Genomic DNA, 17,240 nt, shown 5'->3' with positions numbered 1-17,240 from the left:
CTGCCGGGTGGGGCGGGGCCGCCGCTCTGGTCCCCAGCGTGTCTCCGGCCCCGCGGAGCCAACCGGGGAGGGGGCGGCTCGCGCCTCCATCTTTGCTGAGGGCAGCGGCCTTCCTGCCGTGGGCAGGAGCGAGTGCGTGGGCGCCATGTTTGGTGAGGGCGGCAGGTCCAGGAGGCCCCGAGCGGCCAAGTCCTTCCGGTACGACCCCCGGGGAGAAAGGGAACGTGAGGAAAGGCTGGAGGAAAGGAGGTGTATACATACTTTATTGTTTACAAAAATGCTTCGAAGCTGATATAAAAGCACAGAAAAAGCTCTTTATGTGAGGAAAACAGACTCACAGGCCTAGAAGGCGCCTGCTGTGAGACGTACAGGGCAATCCTTTAAAAAAAAAAATTACTTTTTCCATTTCCCAAAATATAACCTAAAAATAAACACTAAAAATAAACATCACAGAGTGATGTGCAGGAAACACTGGGCAGGTGGCAGAGCACCTGTGAGCAGAGCAGCCAGGAGACCACGGGGGAGAGGGGCTGGGGCTGCCCTGCCCCACACTGTCGGTCTATCTGTCTGTCTGTCTGTCCGTCCATACCCTCCCGGCACAGCCTCACACTCTACAGAGGGGACACCGCCAAAAATACGGAGGGAGGAAAGCCAGGAGGGTGAGGAGAGGAATGTGTTTCTGCGACACTTGGCATCCACCCCCCAGGGTCCTGTGTCGAGGATGAGCCAACGTGCTGCATCACGAACCCACGGGGACGGGGACACGCGCAGGAACCGGGGGACACGGGCACTGCACAGCACGCCCAGAGCATAACAGCATTTCACAGAGGCCATCGCACCTAAAGTACCTATTTCTGCATAACAAGGATTACAAAAATAGTACTTGTTTTCCTTTGTAGCTGAAACAGGCTCAGCCCCGTTGCTCCTCACGCGGTGGCAGCTCCCCGAGCAGCTGCTCGCGGGCACACAGGGATGTGTGACAGGACAGGGCACGGCCCTGTGTCACTGCTCCCCCCGTCCGGCAGCCCCGCGGGCTGCCCTGAGCGTGGTGCTTCCTGCCCCGCGTCCAAACCCCCACGGCAGCCGGGCTCTGGCTCCTGGGCCGGGCTGGCAGGGGACAGTGTGCGCAGGTAGGTCGTGTGCAGGACGGGGAGAGCGGGGCACCCGCTGCCTCCACCTGCGTTACGGCTGTTGCTGATACTGGCTCTCTGTGGCAGTGAAGAAATCCTCCAAAACGCTTTGTGTGTACTCAAAAGTGGGACGATCCTCCGGTTTGGTCTTCCAGCATCTCATCATAATGTTGTAGAGCTCCTCGGAACAGTTCTCGGTGCGGGGCATCCGGTACCCACGCTCCAGCGCCCTGATCACCTCCACATTCGACATCCCTGAGAAACGGGACAGGTGAACGTTTCATGGTTTAGTATGATTTTTTTTTTTCACAAGACAAAAAAACCCCAACCCCAAACCCATCCACCCTTTGGGCAATGTCACTGGGAGGGAAAAGGACGGGTTAGAGGGGTTGGAAGAGGGAACTTTACTCCTGGTCAGGGAAACATGCAGCCAACCGAGATGCTGAGTTAGTTGTAGCATGCAGTTTTGTACCCTATTTGAGCAGATCAGATGGGAATTATAATCATTTTGTATCAATTTCCACATAATAAATGCTACACTTCTCCATCTGCTGAGTCTTTAATGAGCCATTCCTTCCAGTGTCACTGCTAAAAATAAGTTAGTGTGATGGCAGAACTGGTCTTTTCCCAACAACCCTTTATGCCACCCCACATCCTTCATGGTTGGTTTATGGCAATTTTTACTTTTCTTGTACAGAACAATTTCCCCTGGAAAAAAAGGTACCAAAGAAACAATTAGTATAAAATACAGGGTCATTTCTAATGATGATTTACAGATTGTTTGAGCCTTCCCCAAAACACCTGACACAGCTGTCACCCTGAACTGATATGCTGCTTCCAAATGTGCTCAGTGTGCAGGAGGCGGAAACCCAGGAACTGGTGCTGTGACACAAACCCATGAGCCAGGACCCCGTGCTGTGTGACACCCGCTCTCCTGGGGCTGTGCAGCACAGCCTGGGCCAAGCCAGTTGTCCTCTCCCATTAAAAGCATTGTTATATCTTCTGTTTTAGAAAGAGAGCAGATCTTTTAGAGATCCTGACCGCTGTTGGTTTCCTATGGAGCTGGAGGGGCTCAGGACCTCCTGCAGTACATACAGGGAGGCTGCTCTTCTCCCCAGAGCAGCAAACACCCTAAAATCATCCCCACCTGGGCTCATCTCATGGGGTCCCCGGAGGAGCTGTCCCAGCTCTGCTTTGGGAAGCTGAGGGAGCCCATGTCACCTCGGCATGGATTTCAGGTCAGTGGAAACAGCTGGTGCCCACTGAGGACTCCCAGGGAGAAAATCCTAATTCTCCACCCGAGGTGAGCTCTTGTCAAACAGCAGATGTAGCCGCATGAGTGGTGTGGCTGCTCGGACCCTGTCCCTGCTCCGGCCCCTCTCCGTGCTCACAGATAGAATTGCCATCTTGAGACCTTCTGCCACCATCTCTGAGCTCTGCTCCCAGTGGGAGATTCAGATTTCAGCCCATTCCCCTCTGTTTTCAGCAATTGAACCTCAGGGAGAAACAGATCCCATGGATGGGGCCCAGAAGGTGGAACACATCTTTTGGAACTAGGTTAGAAGAGGGATTTCACCTCCTCACCTGGGTATGGGGTGCGTCCATAGGTAACGATCTCGGTCAGGAGGATCCCAAAGGACCAGACATCTGATTTTATAGTGAAAGATCCGTAGTTGATGGCTTCTGGCGCGGTCCATTTAATGGGAAACTTGGCACCTGGACAAAGAGATCCATCCAATGGGAAACATGAGCTCTAACTCAAATGCTGAGAAACTGGTGGTGAAATAAGGGGAACAAGAAACAGAAGAGGAAGATGTGAAGTGATGCAAATGAGAGAAGCTTCCCTCCTTGACACAGTGTGTCCCCACAGGGTCCTGGCCACCAAGGTCACGTGTTGATAAGTGGCTCTAAGTGGATCCCACAACCCTTCCTGGCCTCAGGAAGGGCCAGACCCCCGCAGCTCCCGCACCTTCCCGCGCCGTGTACTCATTGTCTTCAATGACTCTGGCCAGCCCAAAGTCTGCGACCTTGCACACCAGTAACGCTGACACCAGAATATTGGCCGCTCGCAGGTCTCTGTGGATGTAGTTCCTCTTCTCAATAAAAGCCATTCCTTCTGCAATCTGTAGAAAGGGGAAAGAGAAAAATGCAAAGAAGCTGCTTGAAATAACAACCCCTGTGAGGCGGCCGCTGCTGGGAATGGAAGGAGGTTATTGGCGTCCGGGCAGTGCTGGGAAAGGGGTGAAAGGAGCCTGGGTCAGAGCAGGAGCTGTGACCAACTCACCAGCATGGGAACTGCTCTCTGAGCAGGGAACCCCTTGCAGAAGAGGTGAGGCTTTGGGGGAGCAGCCCAATATGACCCGTTTAAGCCCAGGAGTGATAAAAGCAGTGAGAACTGGCATCTGAGGAGCTGATGTGCTCACAGCAAGTGTCTGCAGGGCAAGGTGCAACCGCTTCAGCCGCAGCCACACAGCCATGAGCAGCAGTAAGTCACTCTCTGCTCAGAGAAGGCGTGAGACCCGTCTCCAAACACCTCGGCAACTGCTGGAGGGAAACAGGGTGTAAACTGTCCTCTCTCTTTACTAAGGGGACAACAAACATACTAATTGCTGCAGTGAGGGCTGGCCAGCACTGCAGAGCGTCCCTGCTGAGGACAGCAGAGCTCGCTGATGGGTCTCCCTGATGGGTCTCCCTGGGTGCCATGGGTGCCTGGCAGGATGGCTGTGACAGCCCCTGGTGATCCCCCCAGCTCCATCCTCTGAAGTCTCTGCACGAGGAGGTTTTAGCCCCAATTGATGCAGACATGACCCAGCGTGTGCACAGTGAAGCCTCAGATTTGTGCCAAATGATCCCGTGCCTGGATGCTACTGGCATCCAGGAGGGGACACCCTCCTGTCCCCATCACACCTGCGTGAGCTGGACCTACGTACGGTGCTCACAGAGCTCCACAAAATGCAGAAGTAAACAAGCGCTGCCGGAGCAGAAGGATTATTTCCACGAGCACAGACACAGTTTTGCTCACAGTGACGCAGCCCCAGCACAAACCCGGGTGCCAAGCTCACTGCCCGCTGCCTGCCTGCTGCTGCCTGCGCAGGGCAGCACTTCAGCCTTTGCCTCACGCTGCAGAACGCTGCCCCACTGCAGGAGCACACAGCTGATCTGCAGCCCCTGGCCTGGGACCAGGTCTAAGCCTCTGGGGTGCAGACTCCTGTCCTGGCTTTGCTGTTGCTCAGGTAACTCTATGAATGATTTCAGAGGTACCAAGCTTGGCTCAAAGCGCCCCTGGATTCAGCCAGTATCTGGGGACACTGCAGAAGCAGCAGGGACAAGACAGCGTATGCACAAATGGTTGCACACATGAAGCTAGATGTTTAACAGCTGTACTCAAAGTCACCTCCTGCAAATATTCCCTGAGTCCTCCTGCCTCTCCAGCTGCCTCCCGCCACCCGTGACAGCCCTTTGGCAGGCAGAGCATTTTAACAAACCACAAACCGCCCGCAGGCGTTGCTGTGGGGTGACAGAACACGCTGCGCTCCCTTCTAGGAACGGTGCCCAGCTCAGCCCCCTTGTAAACGCAGCAAACGGTCCTGCTGGGACCAAGAAGCTGAAATGCAGCCGCAGCTGGGGCTGGGTCCTGCCCAGGGTGTCAGACGCTGCCCTGGAGCAGCGGGGCTGGTGCTGGGGTGGCACAGAGTGGCTGCATGGCCGCAGGGGGTTTTGTGGGGCTTTTGCAAAGTGGAGAAGGGGAGAAGGCTCTGCTGCTCAGAGCATGCTGTTTGCAGGTAGCCAGCACATCAGCAGTGGATGGAAATCGATAACTTTGCCACGGCTGCTCCTTGGGCTCACACACGCCACGATAACCAGCACCAGCACATTCTGGAGAAGGGACCATGCAAACCTGAGCAGTGAAAACAAGCTCTGACCATCACCTTCCGTGACTTCCACAAAGCCCAGCAGCACCACGGGCTGTGAGGGCTGCAGTCCACGAAGCAGAAACCACAACAGCCTCAGAACATGCAGGTTCTGCGGCTCCTCAGAAGGAGCAGCCCAGCCAAACCCCCCAGCAGCTCTGGCAGGCGCAGGCGAGCGGCTGATGGGGAAGAAGCCGCCACTTCTCCTTTCGCCCCCACCTGCAGCTGCGCAGGGAGAAGGACCCGCGGGGCCACAGACGCTGCCTGCCCGCAGGGAAACCTCCCGGCTCCTTCCCTGCGTCCCCCAGCCCCAGTGTTGGCCTGTTCACTGCCCGAGGCCCAGGGGAGCTCTCGGGCTCCTCGACACCCCCTCACCCTTCCCGGGACAGGGGGAGCAGGAGCTGGAGAGGGTCAGCCCCCCCCCTCACCTGGGCAGAGAAGTCGATCAGCTTCGGGAGCGGCAGCTTGTTCCCCTCATCACTCTTCAGGAAATCCAGCAAACTCCCTGCAGAGCGGGAAGGGCGCAGTGGGGATGGCTCAGCCACAGCCTATGCCAACCCTCTGGATGACACAGATCCCACGGGGGCCCAGGGAGCCGAGCACGACTCGAGCACTCGGTCAGGAAACACACTCAACACACCACTGCACTCATGGGGATTGATCGGAGGGCCAGCCCCACTATGGGCTCCCTCCTGCCTTGCAGAGCGCTTGTCCTCATCTGCCTCTGTCCCTCCCTCTTCAGGGCTGTCACTGTGTCCCCTGCCCAGTGTGCACTGACATGTGGCAGCAGGACCCAGCCCCGCTCCCAGCACCCCGGCAGTGGGTGCAGAGCCCACGGCCGACCCCAGGGGTTCAAGGGGATACCACCCGGGTACCACCACCTGGCCTGCAGTGGCTGTGCAGGGACACAGGCAGCACCTTTGTCCATGAACTCAGTGACGATGTAGATGGGCTCCTCCTTGGTGACGACTGCGTGCAGCTTCACCAGCTTGTCGTGCTGCAGCGTCTTCATCAGGTTCGCCTCTTCCAAGAAGGCATCCACGGACATGCTGCCTGGCTTCATTGTCTTCACCGCTACCTTCGTGTGCTTGTTGTAGGTGGCTGCAGGACAGCATGACAGACCATTCCCAGGCTGCCCAGTGCCCAGGCACTGGGAGCACAGGGTTTTGGAGCCACAGCACCCACTCCTGTAAACGGAGCTGCTGCAGACCAAGCACAGCCCAGGGCTGCCCCACACACCCAGCCCCAAGCAGCTCCTGCTCTAAGGCCAGGGCCACCTCTGCTTTCCCGTGCTCCTCTCCCACAGGTTGCTCTCTCCCTGCCTCTTCCCCACCATCCCTCCACTTCCTCTTCCCTCCCTCACCATCACCTTCCTCTTCCTCCCAGCTGCCTCCTCCTTGCTCTCACCCATCCACACTTCTCCGAACTGCCCGGCTCCCAGCTTCCTCTCCAGCCTCAGCGACTCCCGAGGGATCTCCCAGGCGTCTTTCTCCCAGGGCTTCTGCGGTTTGGGCACGTGGCAGGGGTAGGTGAGCCGCTGGCACAGCCCGTCACTCTGCTCTGCGGGAGCAGCCAGAGCCATCAGCTGGACCAGCTCACCAGCTGCTTTGGGCTTTGAAGCAGAGCCCACGGCAGCCTCCATGTCCACGGGGCACATGCTGGCACCATGCACCCCACCACAAACATGCCAAACGCTGGCCATCACAACAAGGGGAAAGTCCAGGATCACTGCATGTCACTGCCAGATCCACAGCAGTGACAGGCAGGAGCCCCTTGGTCTCTGCACACTCCAGCTGCTCAGCAGCTACCCAGCTCAGGGGAAAAGCCCTGCCCGAGATGGGGGTACCAGGCACCCCAGGGCTCACCCTTGTAGTGCTGAACCAGCTCCTGCAGCGTGTTGAAGATGCTGCGTGGGGAGATGTAGAAGCCGCCGCTATCCAGCATCCGGATCTTGTAATGCTTCACCGTGCCGCCCTGCACGTCGTCCCCGTCCCGCACCGACAGGGAGTAGCAGCCTGTTCAGAGATGGGGGAGCTGCCAGCCCTGGCATGGAGGGCACGTCCCCGCTGTGCCCGGCTGTCCCAAGCTCATGGCAGACACAGCACCATCACCCAGCAGAGCCACCCCTGCAGGACCTGTCCCCGCTGTGCTGCCACCATCCCCTCAGCCCCAGGCATGAGCCCAGCTGCACCTGCAGCCCAGATTCCAAAGGCAGCCTCAAAGCAGCACATCCACCCCATCCCCGCTGTGGGGCTTGGACATATGGCTGTGCCATGGGCTCTTGCAGGGGAGCAGCAGGAGCATGGGACAGCCAGTCCCTGCCCCATGGCAAAGCAGAGCCCTTGGGCTGGGGATGTGCCCCCGAGCTCCTCTGGCAGCAGGTGGGTGCAGTCGCTTCGCTGCAGACACCCCTCCGGACCTTTTGTTGTCTCGCTGTCCCGTATCATAAAGGACCCGACCACGTTCCCAGGACCAAGGAGCTGTCGCTCCGTGTCTTTCCGGCTGATGCCTTTGAAAAACCACCTGCAGCAGAAACAAATGAACCAGGGAACGCTGCTGGTGTGGGGAGAGCTGTGGGGCAGGACACAGGGTAGGAGCAGGGACAGCCACGGTGGGGAGCATGGGACTGTGTGGGGCAGGGATGTGCACCAGAGGATGGACTCACTCCTCTGTCTCCAGCGAATCGGCTCGAGCGACGTAGTTGCTGGGGATGAAGCCTTCACACCCCGTCACCAGCGACCGTGCTTGCCACCATTCCCCTGACCTGCAACAGAGATGGCATCAGGTCAGCCCGTGGCACCTGGCGCTGAGCTCTGCCAGCTCCTCTGCGGGTAAATTCCAGAAAAAAAAACAGCAGGGCCACATGAGCCTCCAAGAGACCCCAGGGCAGGGGAACACTGGCAGCACTTACTCCTCCAGCACCTTGAGGCGCTCGCCTTTCTGGAAGCTCAGGTCCCCAGCGTGCATTGCCTCGTAGTCATAGAGTGCCAGCACCACCTTGTCCCCTGAGCCTGCAGCGAGGGAGCTCCCTGACCACACTCCCTGTGCTGGGACAGGGCCTCCCACCCCTGTCCTGTGCAGCCAGGAACGCCCCCAGCACCCATCACCTCCATCCTCATTGTGTCATGGCCACATCTGGCCCTTGAGGAAGCCCAGAGCTCCTGTCCCACCGGGACAAACAGCATTTGACCCAGGCAGGAGAGGACCCAGCCATGCTCCCCCCCACAGTTCCATGCTGTGCACCCAATTGCAGCCCCCTGTACATACCATCCTCAGGTGGGGGCACAGCCACATTGGGGACATTATTGTTCTGGAAAGCAGGACAGAAAGTAGAGACTGATGTTGTGGGCGGCAGAGACTTGTACCCCATGGGGATCTTGGCTCTGGCTGGCAGGGGCAGGAGGACACACCAGCCAGCCCCGCTCTCAGTGCTGGCAGCTGTGGTGAGGAGAGGGGCTGAGCACCCATGATGGCTCAGCCCCGTGCCCCCGGCTCACCCAGGAGCTCCTGCTCACCCTCGTGTTGGCAGCTGTGGGGTCCCTCACATAGTGGCCCTGATGGGAGCTGGAGCCAGGGTCGGCTTTTGTCATCTTATCTTGAACGCCAGCTTCCTTCGACTTCACACAACCCATCCTGCGGCCAGGGGAGGGGAAGTGAAGCTGTTGTGACAGAGGTGAAAGCCCCGCTCCAGCCCCACTTCCAACAGCAAATGCAAATACTCAACTTTCTCCAGGTCCCCAAGAAACATCAGCAGGAAAAAGTGCTGCAAGAAGTAGAGAGTGCAAGGAAAACCCCTCGCAAAGGCACTTCTCTTGTCCGGGGGAGACCTCGATGAAGAGAAAGGAGAACATGCCAGAGGTGACAGTGAAGGAGGAAACTCAGAGCTGAGTGGGGGATGCAACCTCTCAGGGGACATACACGGCACTGCTGGCCTCACTGGAGGAGCAGCCAGGCACCAGCAGCATCACCTTGGTCACACAGTCCTCAAGGGACATCACTGTCACGTCCCAGCCACCCCACCGTCACCCTTCATGCTTCCCAAAGCGCCAAAGCCTGGGCCAACTCTGTTCCCAGGGCAAAGCAGGAGTAGTGGCCCCAGCCACCACATCTTCCCGTTGCCAGGAACGTCCCCAGCTCAGGACCAGCTGCTGGCAAAGCCCAGTGCCAGATTCCCCCAGTAAACCCATGCAGCCATGGCCCATGACAGCACCGTGGCAGATATTTGCTCTCCCTGTCGCACACCAGGTCAGATAATTCAGCCCTACACAGCACAAGGAACACTGGTGGGAGTAGCCGTTCCTGCTGTGTCCCACCCCAGAGAGCTGTGTCCCGGTGTGGAGCTGGACCGAGGCGGCGGCGGCTGGTCCACCCGCCCGGCCCCGCCGCCCTCAGGGTCCGCGCACGGCTCGGCTCCGCTCTCACCTCCTCCGCCGCCGTCCCGGGACACCGACACCTCCCACTCCCGCTCCTGGTTCTGCTCCCAGAGCCGGAGCTGCCGCCGCCGCTGCGCTTTGACCGGCTGCGCGCCCGCCGCCCCGCCCGCTCCGGTAAAGCCCCGCCCCCCGGGGCCGTCCCGGGACAGCGGGACCCCCCGACTCTGTCAGTGCTGCCCAACGGGCTCCAGGGAGTCCAAATCGGGATGGGAGCGGAGACCCCCGTCACGGGCTGAACGGGACCATCCCCGAAAGAACGGGACCATCCCGGACTGAACGGGACCCCCGTGTACCAAAGGCAGCAGCAACAAGGACACCCGTGCTGCCCGCAGGGACATCCCAGCGCGGCTCCGCGAGGACCCCGATGCCATCAGGGTGGCTTTTACACCCTCCCAATGGGTACCAGGGCCTTTCACCCGCTGCCCCCGCGAGCCCCGGGGCCGTTTGGGACGCAGAGCGGCCCCGGGGCTGTTTCCCCGCCCGGTGCGGGGCCGTGGGCGGTGATGGGGGTGGTGGGGCGAGTCCTGAGTGGCCGCGGGGCGAGGTGAAAAGAGGAAATCCCAGAGCGCTGCCCCGGGACGGGGTGCGGGGCATGGGGGGTGCAGGGCACAGCTGTGAAAGGCCACGGGGGCCCAGGAGGGCCATGGGCTTTGCTGTGTCGCTCTTGGCCCTGGTGTTCCCGTGCCAAAGGGTCTCTCGCGTCCCCTCCCAGCCCCACTGTGCTCCCGCCTTTGCTCTCCAGAACACCCCTAAATTTGGGACAGGGACGGCAGCAGCAAAGCGACCTGTGGCTTCCGCAGCCCCGCTGTGCAGCCCGTCTCGCCTGCATGAGGATTTGCATACGTAAATTTTTTAATTAAATAAATAAATTGCTACCAGTAGCCCCGGCATTTGCCTGCCCACACACCAGCCTGGGGGTTGCAGCGCTGTCCCGCAGCCACTGCCGAGGGACAGTAGCTGGGGGACATTGGCCGGGGGACAGTGACCATGGGACAGCCACCTCGCGGAGCGCAGCCTGTCCCTCGGAGCGGGAGGGCAGCGCTGCAGGAAGCGAGTCCTGGGGCAGGAACTTCCTTTTGTGAAACACCCGCAGCCGGCCGGGTGTCGCAGGGACGTCGCTCATGGGGACAGGGGACAGCTGCCACGGCATGGCCTGTGTCTCAGCGTTCCCCAGCTCCCAGCACTAGGCAGCAGGACGGGGGACGCTGCATCGGCAGCCACTGCTCGGAGCATCCCCGGGGCTACGGGGGCCCTTGGGTGCTCCCCTGGCAGGCTCAGCCTTCTCTGCCGCTCCCCCCGTGCACTCAGGCTGGCAGCGCAGGCAGCAGCGCGTCAGCTGTGCCTACCAGCCCCCCCATCTCACTACACAGGTCCTGTACGTTGCTCTGAGCTCCCCGGGGTCCCACAGTGCCAGGAATGTCCCTCAGGGCCATCCCGGCACAGCCAGAGCGACCTGTATGTGGCACTGGGGTGGGCAGGGTTCCCAGCCCAGCAGTGGCACGGTGCCTGGCAGGGCTGTGAGCAGTCCTCCCACTCCAACTTCAGCAGCACCCCCACCTCAGCATGACCTTTCCTTGGGTAGGAACCTGCTCTTCTCCCGGCACTGGCGTTTAATTGCCATCTGCAGAATTTACAGCACATACCATTGCTGGCCAGGGGCTCCCCCACAGCCACAGTCACCCAGCGGTGCCTCAGCCCTATCAAGAGCTACCAGGGCAGTGCAGAGCCCCTGTCCCTTCCTGCAGTGACAAAGGAGGGGACAACATCCTCTTCCCATACGCTGAGGCAGAGCTGGGCACCTGGCAAGTCTGCACTTGGAGGTGCAGCATCGTGTCAGCAAGAGAGGAAGGGACTGCTGGGTTTCAGCACTCCCTCACAGGTAGTTGTCCTCTTCCTCCTCCTCTTCTTCTTCTTCATCCCGTGCCAGTGCCTCAATGTCATGGGTGATGTCTGTGATCATGCGATTGAAGGATTCGGACTCGGAGCGCAGGGACCAGCTGTCGTAGCTGCGCACGGCTGAGGCCAATGTGTTGCTCATGCTGCGCTTGATGCGGCCGAAGCTGTCGGTGAGGATCCCGCCCTCCCGGATGCCAATGCTCTCCAGGAAGGTCTCGAAGTACCCGATGTCTTGGTCAGGGATAAAGGGCCTCATTCCTGTCATGGATGCCGTGAGCTTCGGGGTGACCGTGCCCAGGTGGGCAGCACTGGGGCTGATGCCAGCCAGCCCCACCGGCTGCTTGCAGGGGCTCATCCCATCCTGTCCCCCGCAAGTAGCAAGCTCCCAACACCCCCCAGAGCACACCTGGCACCAGCACCCCATCCCCAAGGAATGCACGGACATGACAAGGGTGACACGGTGACATAGGGTGGCTGCAGCGGGAGCCCAGACACTCACCCAGAAGCAGGAATTTCCTGCGGTCCCCGTAGAGGCGCAGGAGCTCCCCGCAGTACTCCTGCACCGGCGTGCCCAGCCGGTACTCGCGAAGCAGGAGGGCGAACTGCTGGATCTCCTGTGGTGACAGCTTGCTGCGCAGCTGTGGGGATACGGGGACAGCTCGGGGATGGGGACAGTGCACAGCCACCAGCTGCTCTCCAGCACAGGGGGCTCAGACCTGCCCACCGCCCCCCTTCCCTGGCCGCCAGCACGGAGCAGGGCTGCTCGCCCATCCTTCGCCCTCACCGTCACCATGTAGTCCTGCAGCTGCTCCAGCCCTGCGCCGCTGTGGTCGCTGCCGCTGCCGGCGGTGGCCAGGCTGTGGTGGGACCGGTGGAAGGAGGGCGAGGAGGCACCGCTGTAATATGCTTCAAAGGTCTCATGGGAGCCGTTGCTGTGGGAAAACGGGGATCAGCTCTCCCCAGCAGCCCCGTGTGCCCACCTATCCCCCTGCTGCACAGCATCCACCGTCAGGCAGGGCATCTCTGCAGCCGGGACAGACACCCACCCCGGGGCAGGGGGACCCACCGTGGGGCAGGGGCACCCTGGGGGAGCCAGACTCACAAGGAGCTGCAGCAACTGAAGTCGGCGTCGTAGCCGTATGTCCCGTCCGTGCGGCAGCTCTCGCCTGAGGAGGGAGGGCCGAGATGTGGGAGTGGGGCCAAGCCTGTGCCATGGCACCTGCCCCCCGCCCTGTGCCCGTGTACCCCTCTGTCAGCCCCGTGCCACCCCGCTCGGTGTCCCCGTGCTCGTCCGGCCACTCACTCCTGCTGGAGAGCCAGGGCCGGGTGGGCGTGGATGTGTAGTGGTACCCGGCGCGGTCCACGCACTCGATGCTCTGGTCCCCGTAGATGATCTGGAAGACCTGGCAGATGAGGGCGCAGGACTCCTCGGCGGCGTCCTGGAGCGGGAGGGGGAACGCGTGTGGATAGGCGGGTGCCGGCGGGTGGCCGTGTGCCGGTGGGTGGTTCTGTGCTGGCAGGTGCCCGTGTGCCGCGGCCACTCACCCTGTTGGGCACAGCGAGGATGACGAGGTTGCAGTAGGCGTCGGGACAGGGCTCCTGCGGGTCCAGGGGGTTGCTGCCGGCGTGTCGCCGCTCCCAGCTCCCGAAGCCGGTGCCGCGCTCCCAGCTCCCGCCGCCGGTACCGGCCCTTCGCCGCTCCCAGCTCCCGCCGCCGGGCTGCCGCCGCTCCCAGCTCCCGCCACCCGGCTGCCGCCGCTCCCAGCTCCCGCCGCCGGGCCGCCGCCGCTCCCAGCTGCCCGAGGGCCGCCCGCGCTGCCGCCGCTCCCAGCTGCCGCCCCGCCGCCGCTCCAGGCTGCCACCCTGCCGGGCCTCCTGCCCGCCCCGCGCCGCCCGCCAGTCCAGGCTGCAGATGGTGTGCCGCCGCTCCATCGGGCCCCCTAGCCGCCCCCCCTCCGGCCAAGAGCCCCCCGGCCGCTTCTCTGCGGGGAACGCCTCCAGCACGCCGGCCGGGGCCACCTCGGGGTGCGCTCCGGCGGGGACCGGGTCCACTCCCAGGCCTGGGGCAGTGAGGAGACAGTGGGCATCAGGACAGGGGTCTGCCCTGCCCACCCTGCCCGGCCCCCAAGCCCTACCCTGTCTGCCCTGTCCTGCCGGCTTGGTGGGATGCAACGGGATGAGGGGGAACAAGAGCGGGGAGCCCCGGTGGGTTGGGCACAGTGGAGCTGCCGTGGGGCTCTGGCAGGGAATTAGGGGCAGAGGGGCAGGGGATTAAGGGATCGCCAGTGTGCAGGCTGGAGCTCAGTCCCCCGCCCGGGGACACTGCCGGCGGTTGGCAGCTGAGCCCCGGTTTACCGATCAAAGCGCCGGAGCCCCTGCATCCTTCTGGGGCTCCATGTGCGCGGGGGGACAGGGACGGGGGTTGCTTCCAGCCTCCTCTCCTCCTGCCACTAAAGGCAACCGGGGCTGTGAGCACAGCTGGGACCTGCCTGCCAAAGTAGTGGGGAGCCCAAGAATGGGGACCTGCAGAGGAAAGCGGTGGGGAGCCTGAGGCAGTACCCCCTCCAGCCCCGGGGAAGCAGATCCCTGCTGAGCCCCTTGCCGAGCCGGGCGGACAACGTGGGCTTTTGTGCTCAGCCTGTGCTACTGCACCAGCTGGATCTGGCACCCCCCCAATATCCCCTGGCCTCTGGCCCCCCATGCCCTGGGGACACTGGGCACTCGGGGCTGGCTGTGCCACGGCCAATGGCCCTGGCCAGGAGCTCGCACCAGTTTTGAGGATGAGGAGGTGCAGGGCATCGTCGCGCAGGTAGGATGCTGCGGCGATCTCATGGGTGGGGATGCGCAGGATCAGCTCCTCGTTGTCGCGCCAGGTGAGCAGGAGGCAGCGGGCAGAGAGGCTGAGAATGCTGTCCTGCTCTGGCGTCGTCTGCAGCGGCAGCTCCTTCAGCTGCTGCATGGACAGTGTGTGCCAGTGGCGTGTGACTCTCAACAGTGCAGGGCACCTAGTGCCACCCTCTGGGCAGCACTGGGGGACAGTGAGGGAGTGGGGACCTCTCTCACCCTGGCTGTGTCCAGCAGCTGCAGCACCTCATCCCGGCTGGAGGGGTTCAGGGAGGCTGTCACCCATGTCAGGTGGCCTAAAAACTGGAGAGGGGACAAAACCCTGGGCATCTTGGGGGAAATGGGGCCAGGGGCTGGGGCTGCTCATCTGCCCCACCCCATGGCCCAGGGCCTCCCCTGGATAACCCATGTCCCCATGGGCAGGATGCATTTCCCTGGGGTGCAGAGAGATCCTGAAATGGGGGTCCTCCCTACACCCCCAGCCCACCCTTCCCCTCCCTGAGTGTTGCCCAGGCAGGGAGGGGATCAGGACCCTCCAGGCCACTGCAGTGGTGGCCCTCTGCATGGTGTGGTGGCCTCATCCCCCTGCCATGCATAGGCAGGGACCCTGCACCTCCCTGGAGACCCCCCACCCCCTTACCTTTGCCTCCTTCTCCACGTAGTCATGCAGCAGGATCTGAGGGTCAATCAGGTAGTCGGGGGGGTAGAGAGGCACCGAGTGCAGCGGCCGCCGGTAAACGCTGCTGCGGAGCGCTGGCCGCCGAGCCGCCTTGGGGAAAACCAGCCTCTTGATGGGCGACACAAAGCCCTGGCAGGGAGAACGGGCACAGGGACGCATCAGCACCAGGCACCAAATGCCAGCACCCATGTGTGGTATCCACAGGCACCCAGCACCCAAGGAGGAGCTGTGCACCTCTCTACTTACTGACCTCACATTTGTACCATTTGTGTGATTCGGGGGGCAGCGGGTGGGGACCCCACCTCTCCCTGCCGCGCCACAGGAGGGGGTGCAGGGCTCCTTGGCCCGGTGTCCCCATGCATCTTGCCCACTCGCAGCCACCCATCAGCCCCCCAGGACTGCCAGCCCCAGGCCCACGCACCTTCTTCCCCTTCTTGGCCTCGCTGTCCATGGCGGGGCTGCGGCGCTGCCTCTCAGCACAGCCACCCCCACCGCCCCGCTTGGCGCCGCTGCCTTTTCCTGTGTCGGAAACTCCACCAGGACGGCCGGGATGTGAGTTCCTGCCCCTCCTGGGGGGTGCTGGGACTGGGCTGGCCTGGGCTGGGACTAGAACTGGGACTGGGACAGGACTGGGACTGCGACAGGACTGCTACCGAGACAAGGCTGGGACTGGGCCAGGGGCTGAGGCTGGTATTGGGACTGGGATTTGGATTTGGGTTGAGATTGGGACTAGGACTTGGATTAGGGTTGAGACTGGTGCTGGGACTGGGATTGGGAATGGGGCTGGGACTAGTGCTGGTGCTGGGCTGGTACTTGGGCAGAAGCAGGGGCTGATGGAGGCTGGGATGGGACAGGGGCAGCGCTGGGGGCTCCAGGCCCTTGCTGCCCCATCCTGCCTGGCCCACGTGGGGCCCTGGCACAGGGAACAGCACTGGCAGCATCCTGTGATGCTGCACCCCAGCACCTCATCCCTATAGTTGCTTATGGGGCCTGAGCCCCCCGTGGATCTGGGGGTCAACCGGGAATCAGGGCCTCTGGCAGGGAGGAGTTTGTCCCTACAGCGCTGACAACAGGGCTGTGTCTGGTGGCTTCCTCCCCTGCACGCTGCATCCTGCCCGTGCACCCCTTCCCTGCTGGCCACCATGGCAGGGCCAGCAACAGCCAGCGCCACCAAAACCCAAAGGGCAGCACCGCTGTGGCCATCCTGCTCTGACCCCCAGCGATCCCAAGTACCCTGTGACAGGGGGGCAGCATCTTCCCCTGCTGCAGAGCCCAGACCATGAGCCAGAGGTGCTGGGAAGAACAAGTTCCCCCAAGCAGAGCTTATTGAAATGAATTTAATATCTCATGTTGCAGCAAAATTAAAAATATACAAAAAGTTTGTGGTATACAAAAAAGTCTCGGTACAGACCCCGGCCTCCCGCTCGCCACCCACCTGCGCCGAGGGCCCCAGAAAAGAAGGTGGCACACAGAGTATTTACAGTACATGACAGTGGCCGCCAGGTCCCAGTGCTGGGTTGGGGGCTGAGACCCTCTGGGACGCAGCCCCCCGGCAGCCCCCACCAGAAATGAACAGCCCTAGAACAACCCTCTTCCCGCTCCCTGAAGCTGGGGCAGCCCTGCTGCCACCCCTAGAGGTGACACCCCTCAGGGACGAGGAACCCGTCCCCCGTGGAGCTCGAGCACCCCCGGAGCTGCCCCTGTCCCACAGCACCCAGCTCTGCCCTGGGTCACATCCCCTCGTCGTGGCCCCAGCAGGCCGGCGCTGCCATCCCAGTGCTGCCGCTGGCACCGGGCGCCCGGTTTGGCTTCCCCGCTGGCACGGGCTGGGTGGCTGGCAGCAGGGTGGCCGAGCCCCGGGCTGGGAGCGAGTCCCACGGCTGCGTCCGAGCCCCACGCGTGGACGGGCTCCCCGCACCAAGCAGGGCAGGGGCTCAGTGCTGCCTGCTGCTGCCTGCTGCGGGGAGCCCTGCCCGCAGCAGCCCGGGGCTGAGGGTACCGTGGCTTGAGTGCATAGAAAAGTGTCCCCTTGCCCCGCCGCGTGGGTCCCCACACACGGGGGTGACGGGCACGGCGGGGTGCGGAGCTCCCCGAGCGGCGGCTCCTCTCTGCCCTCGGGGACACGGGAGAGGGGTTTGGGGAGACCAGAGGAGCCGCCCCGTGCTGCCACCGGGTCCCCCTGCGGCCCGGCCCCGGTGGTTTCCGAGCTCCGTGAGCAGGACCCGCTGAGGAGCCGCCGCTTGACGCCCAGTGGGGTGAGCCCCAGCCCGGCCCCCCGCCCGCTGCCTTCCCTGAGGAAAAGAGACCCCCCCAGCTCCCCCGGAGCCCCCGCCCGGCGCTGCCCCCG

General features: G+C 62.4%; 2 protein-coding genes across 3 annotated transcripts; both read right to left on the bottom strand.

Moving 5' to 3' along the window:
* Positions 1-1,125: 1,125 nt before the first annotated feature.
* On the bottom strand, positions 1,126-8,673 carry HCK (HCK proto-oncogene, Src family tyrosine kinase; the record flags this gene model as incomplete). Its single annotated transcript, XM_080354530.1, has 12 exons — positions 1,126-1,385; positions 2,715-2,846; positions 3,100-3,253; positions 5,470-5,546; positions 5,960-6,142; positions 6,449-6,601; positions 6,907-7,056; positions 7,461-7,564; positions 7,707-7,805; positions 7,953-8,052; positions 8,309-8,351; positions 8,557-8,673. The coding sequence occupies 12 exons, from the start codon at positions 8,671-8,673 to the stop codon at positions 1,183-1,185; spliced, it is 1,515 nt and encodes a 504-aa protein (XP_080210656.1). The 3' UTR covers positions 1,126-1,182.
* Positions 8,674-11,347: 2,674 nt separating this feature from the next.
* CCM2L (CCM2 like scaffold protein) lies at positions 11,348-15,344 on the bottom strand (the record flags this gene model as incomplete). 2 transcript variants are annotated; one of them, XM_080354924.1, is made up of 10 exons in its annotated part: positions 11,348-11,678; positions 11,866-12,008; positions 12,155-12,302; positions 12,473-12,536; positions 12,674-12,809; positions 12,916-13,430; positions 14,140-14,323; positions 14,434-14,517; positions 14,855-15,022; positions 15,315-15,344. In XM_080354924.1, the coding sequence occupies 10 exons, from the start codon at positions 15,342-15,344 to the stop codon at positions 11,348-11,350; spliced, it is 1,803 nt and encodes a 600-aa protein (XP_080211050.1). The 2 variants fall into 2 exon arrangements, with proteins under 2 accessions (XP_080211050.1, XP_080211051.1); XM_080354925.1 differs by having other exon boundaries at positions 11,348-11,628; positions 11,870-12,008.
* Between the last annotated feature and the right edge of the window lie 1,896 nt (positions 15,345-17,240).

Source organism: Nesoenas mayeri (genome assembly GCF_963082525.1).
Source record: "Nesoenas mayeri genome assembly, chromosome: 16".
NCBI classification, from domain to species: Eukaryota; Metazoa; Chordata; class Aves; order Columbiformes; family Columbidae; genus Nesoenas; species Nesoenas mayeri.
This window is presented reverse-complemented; position numbering and strand designations above follow the sequence as displayed.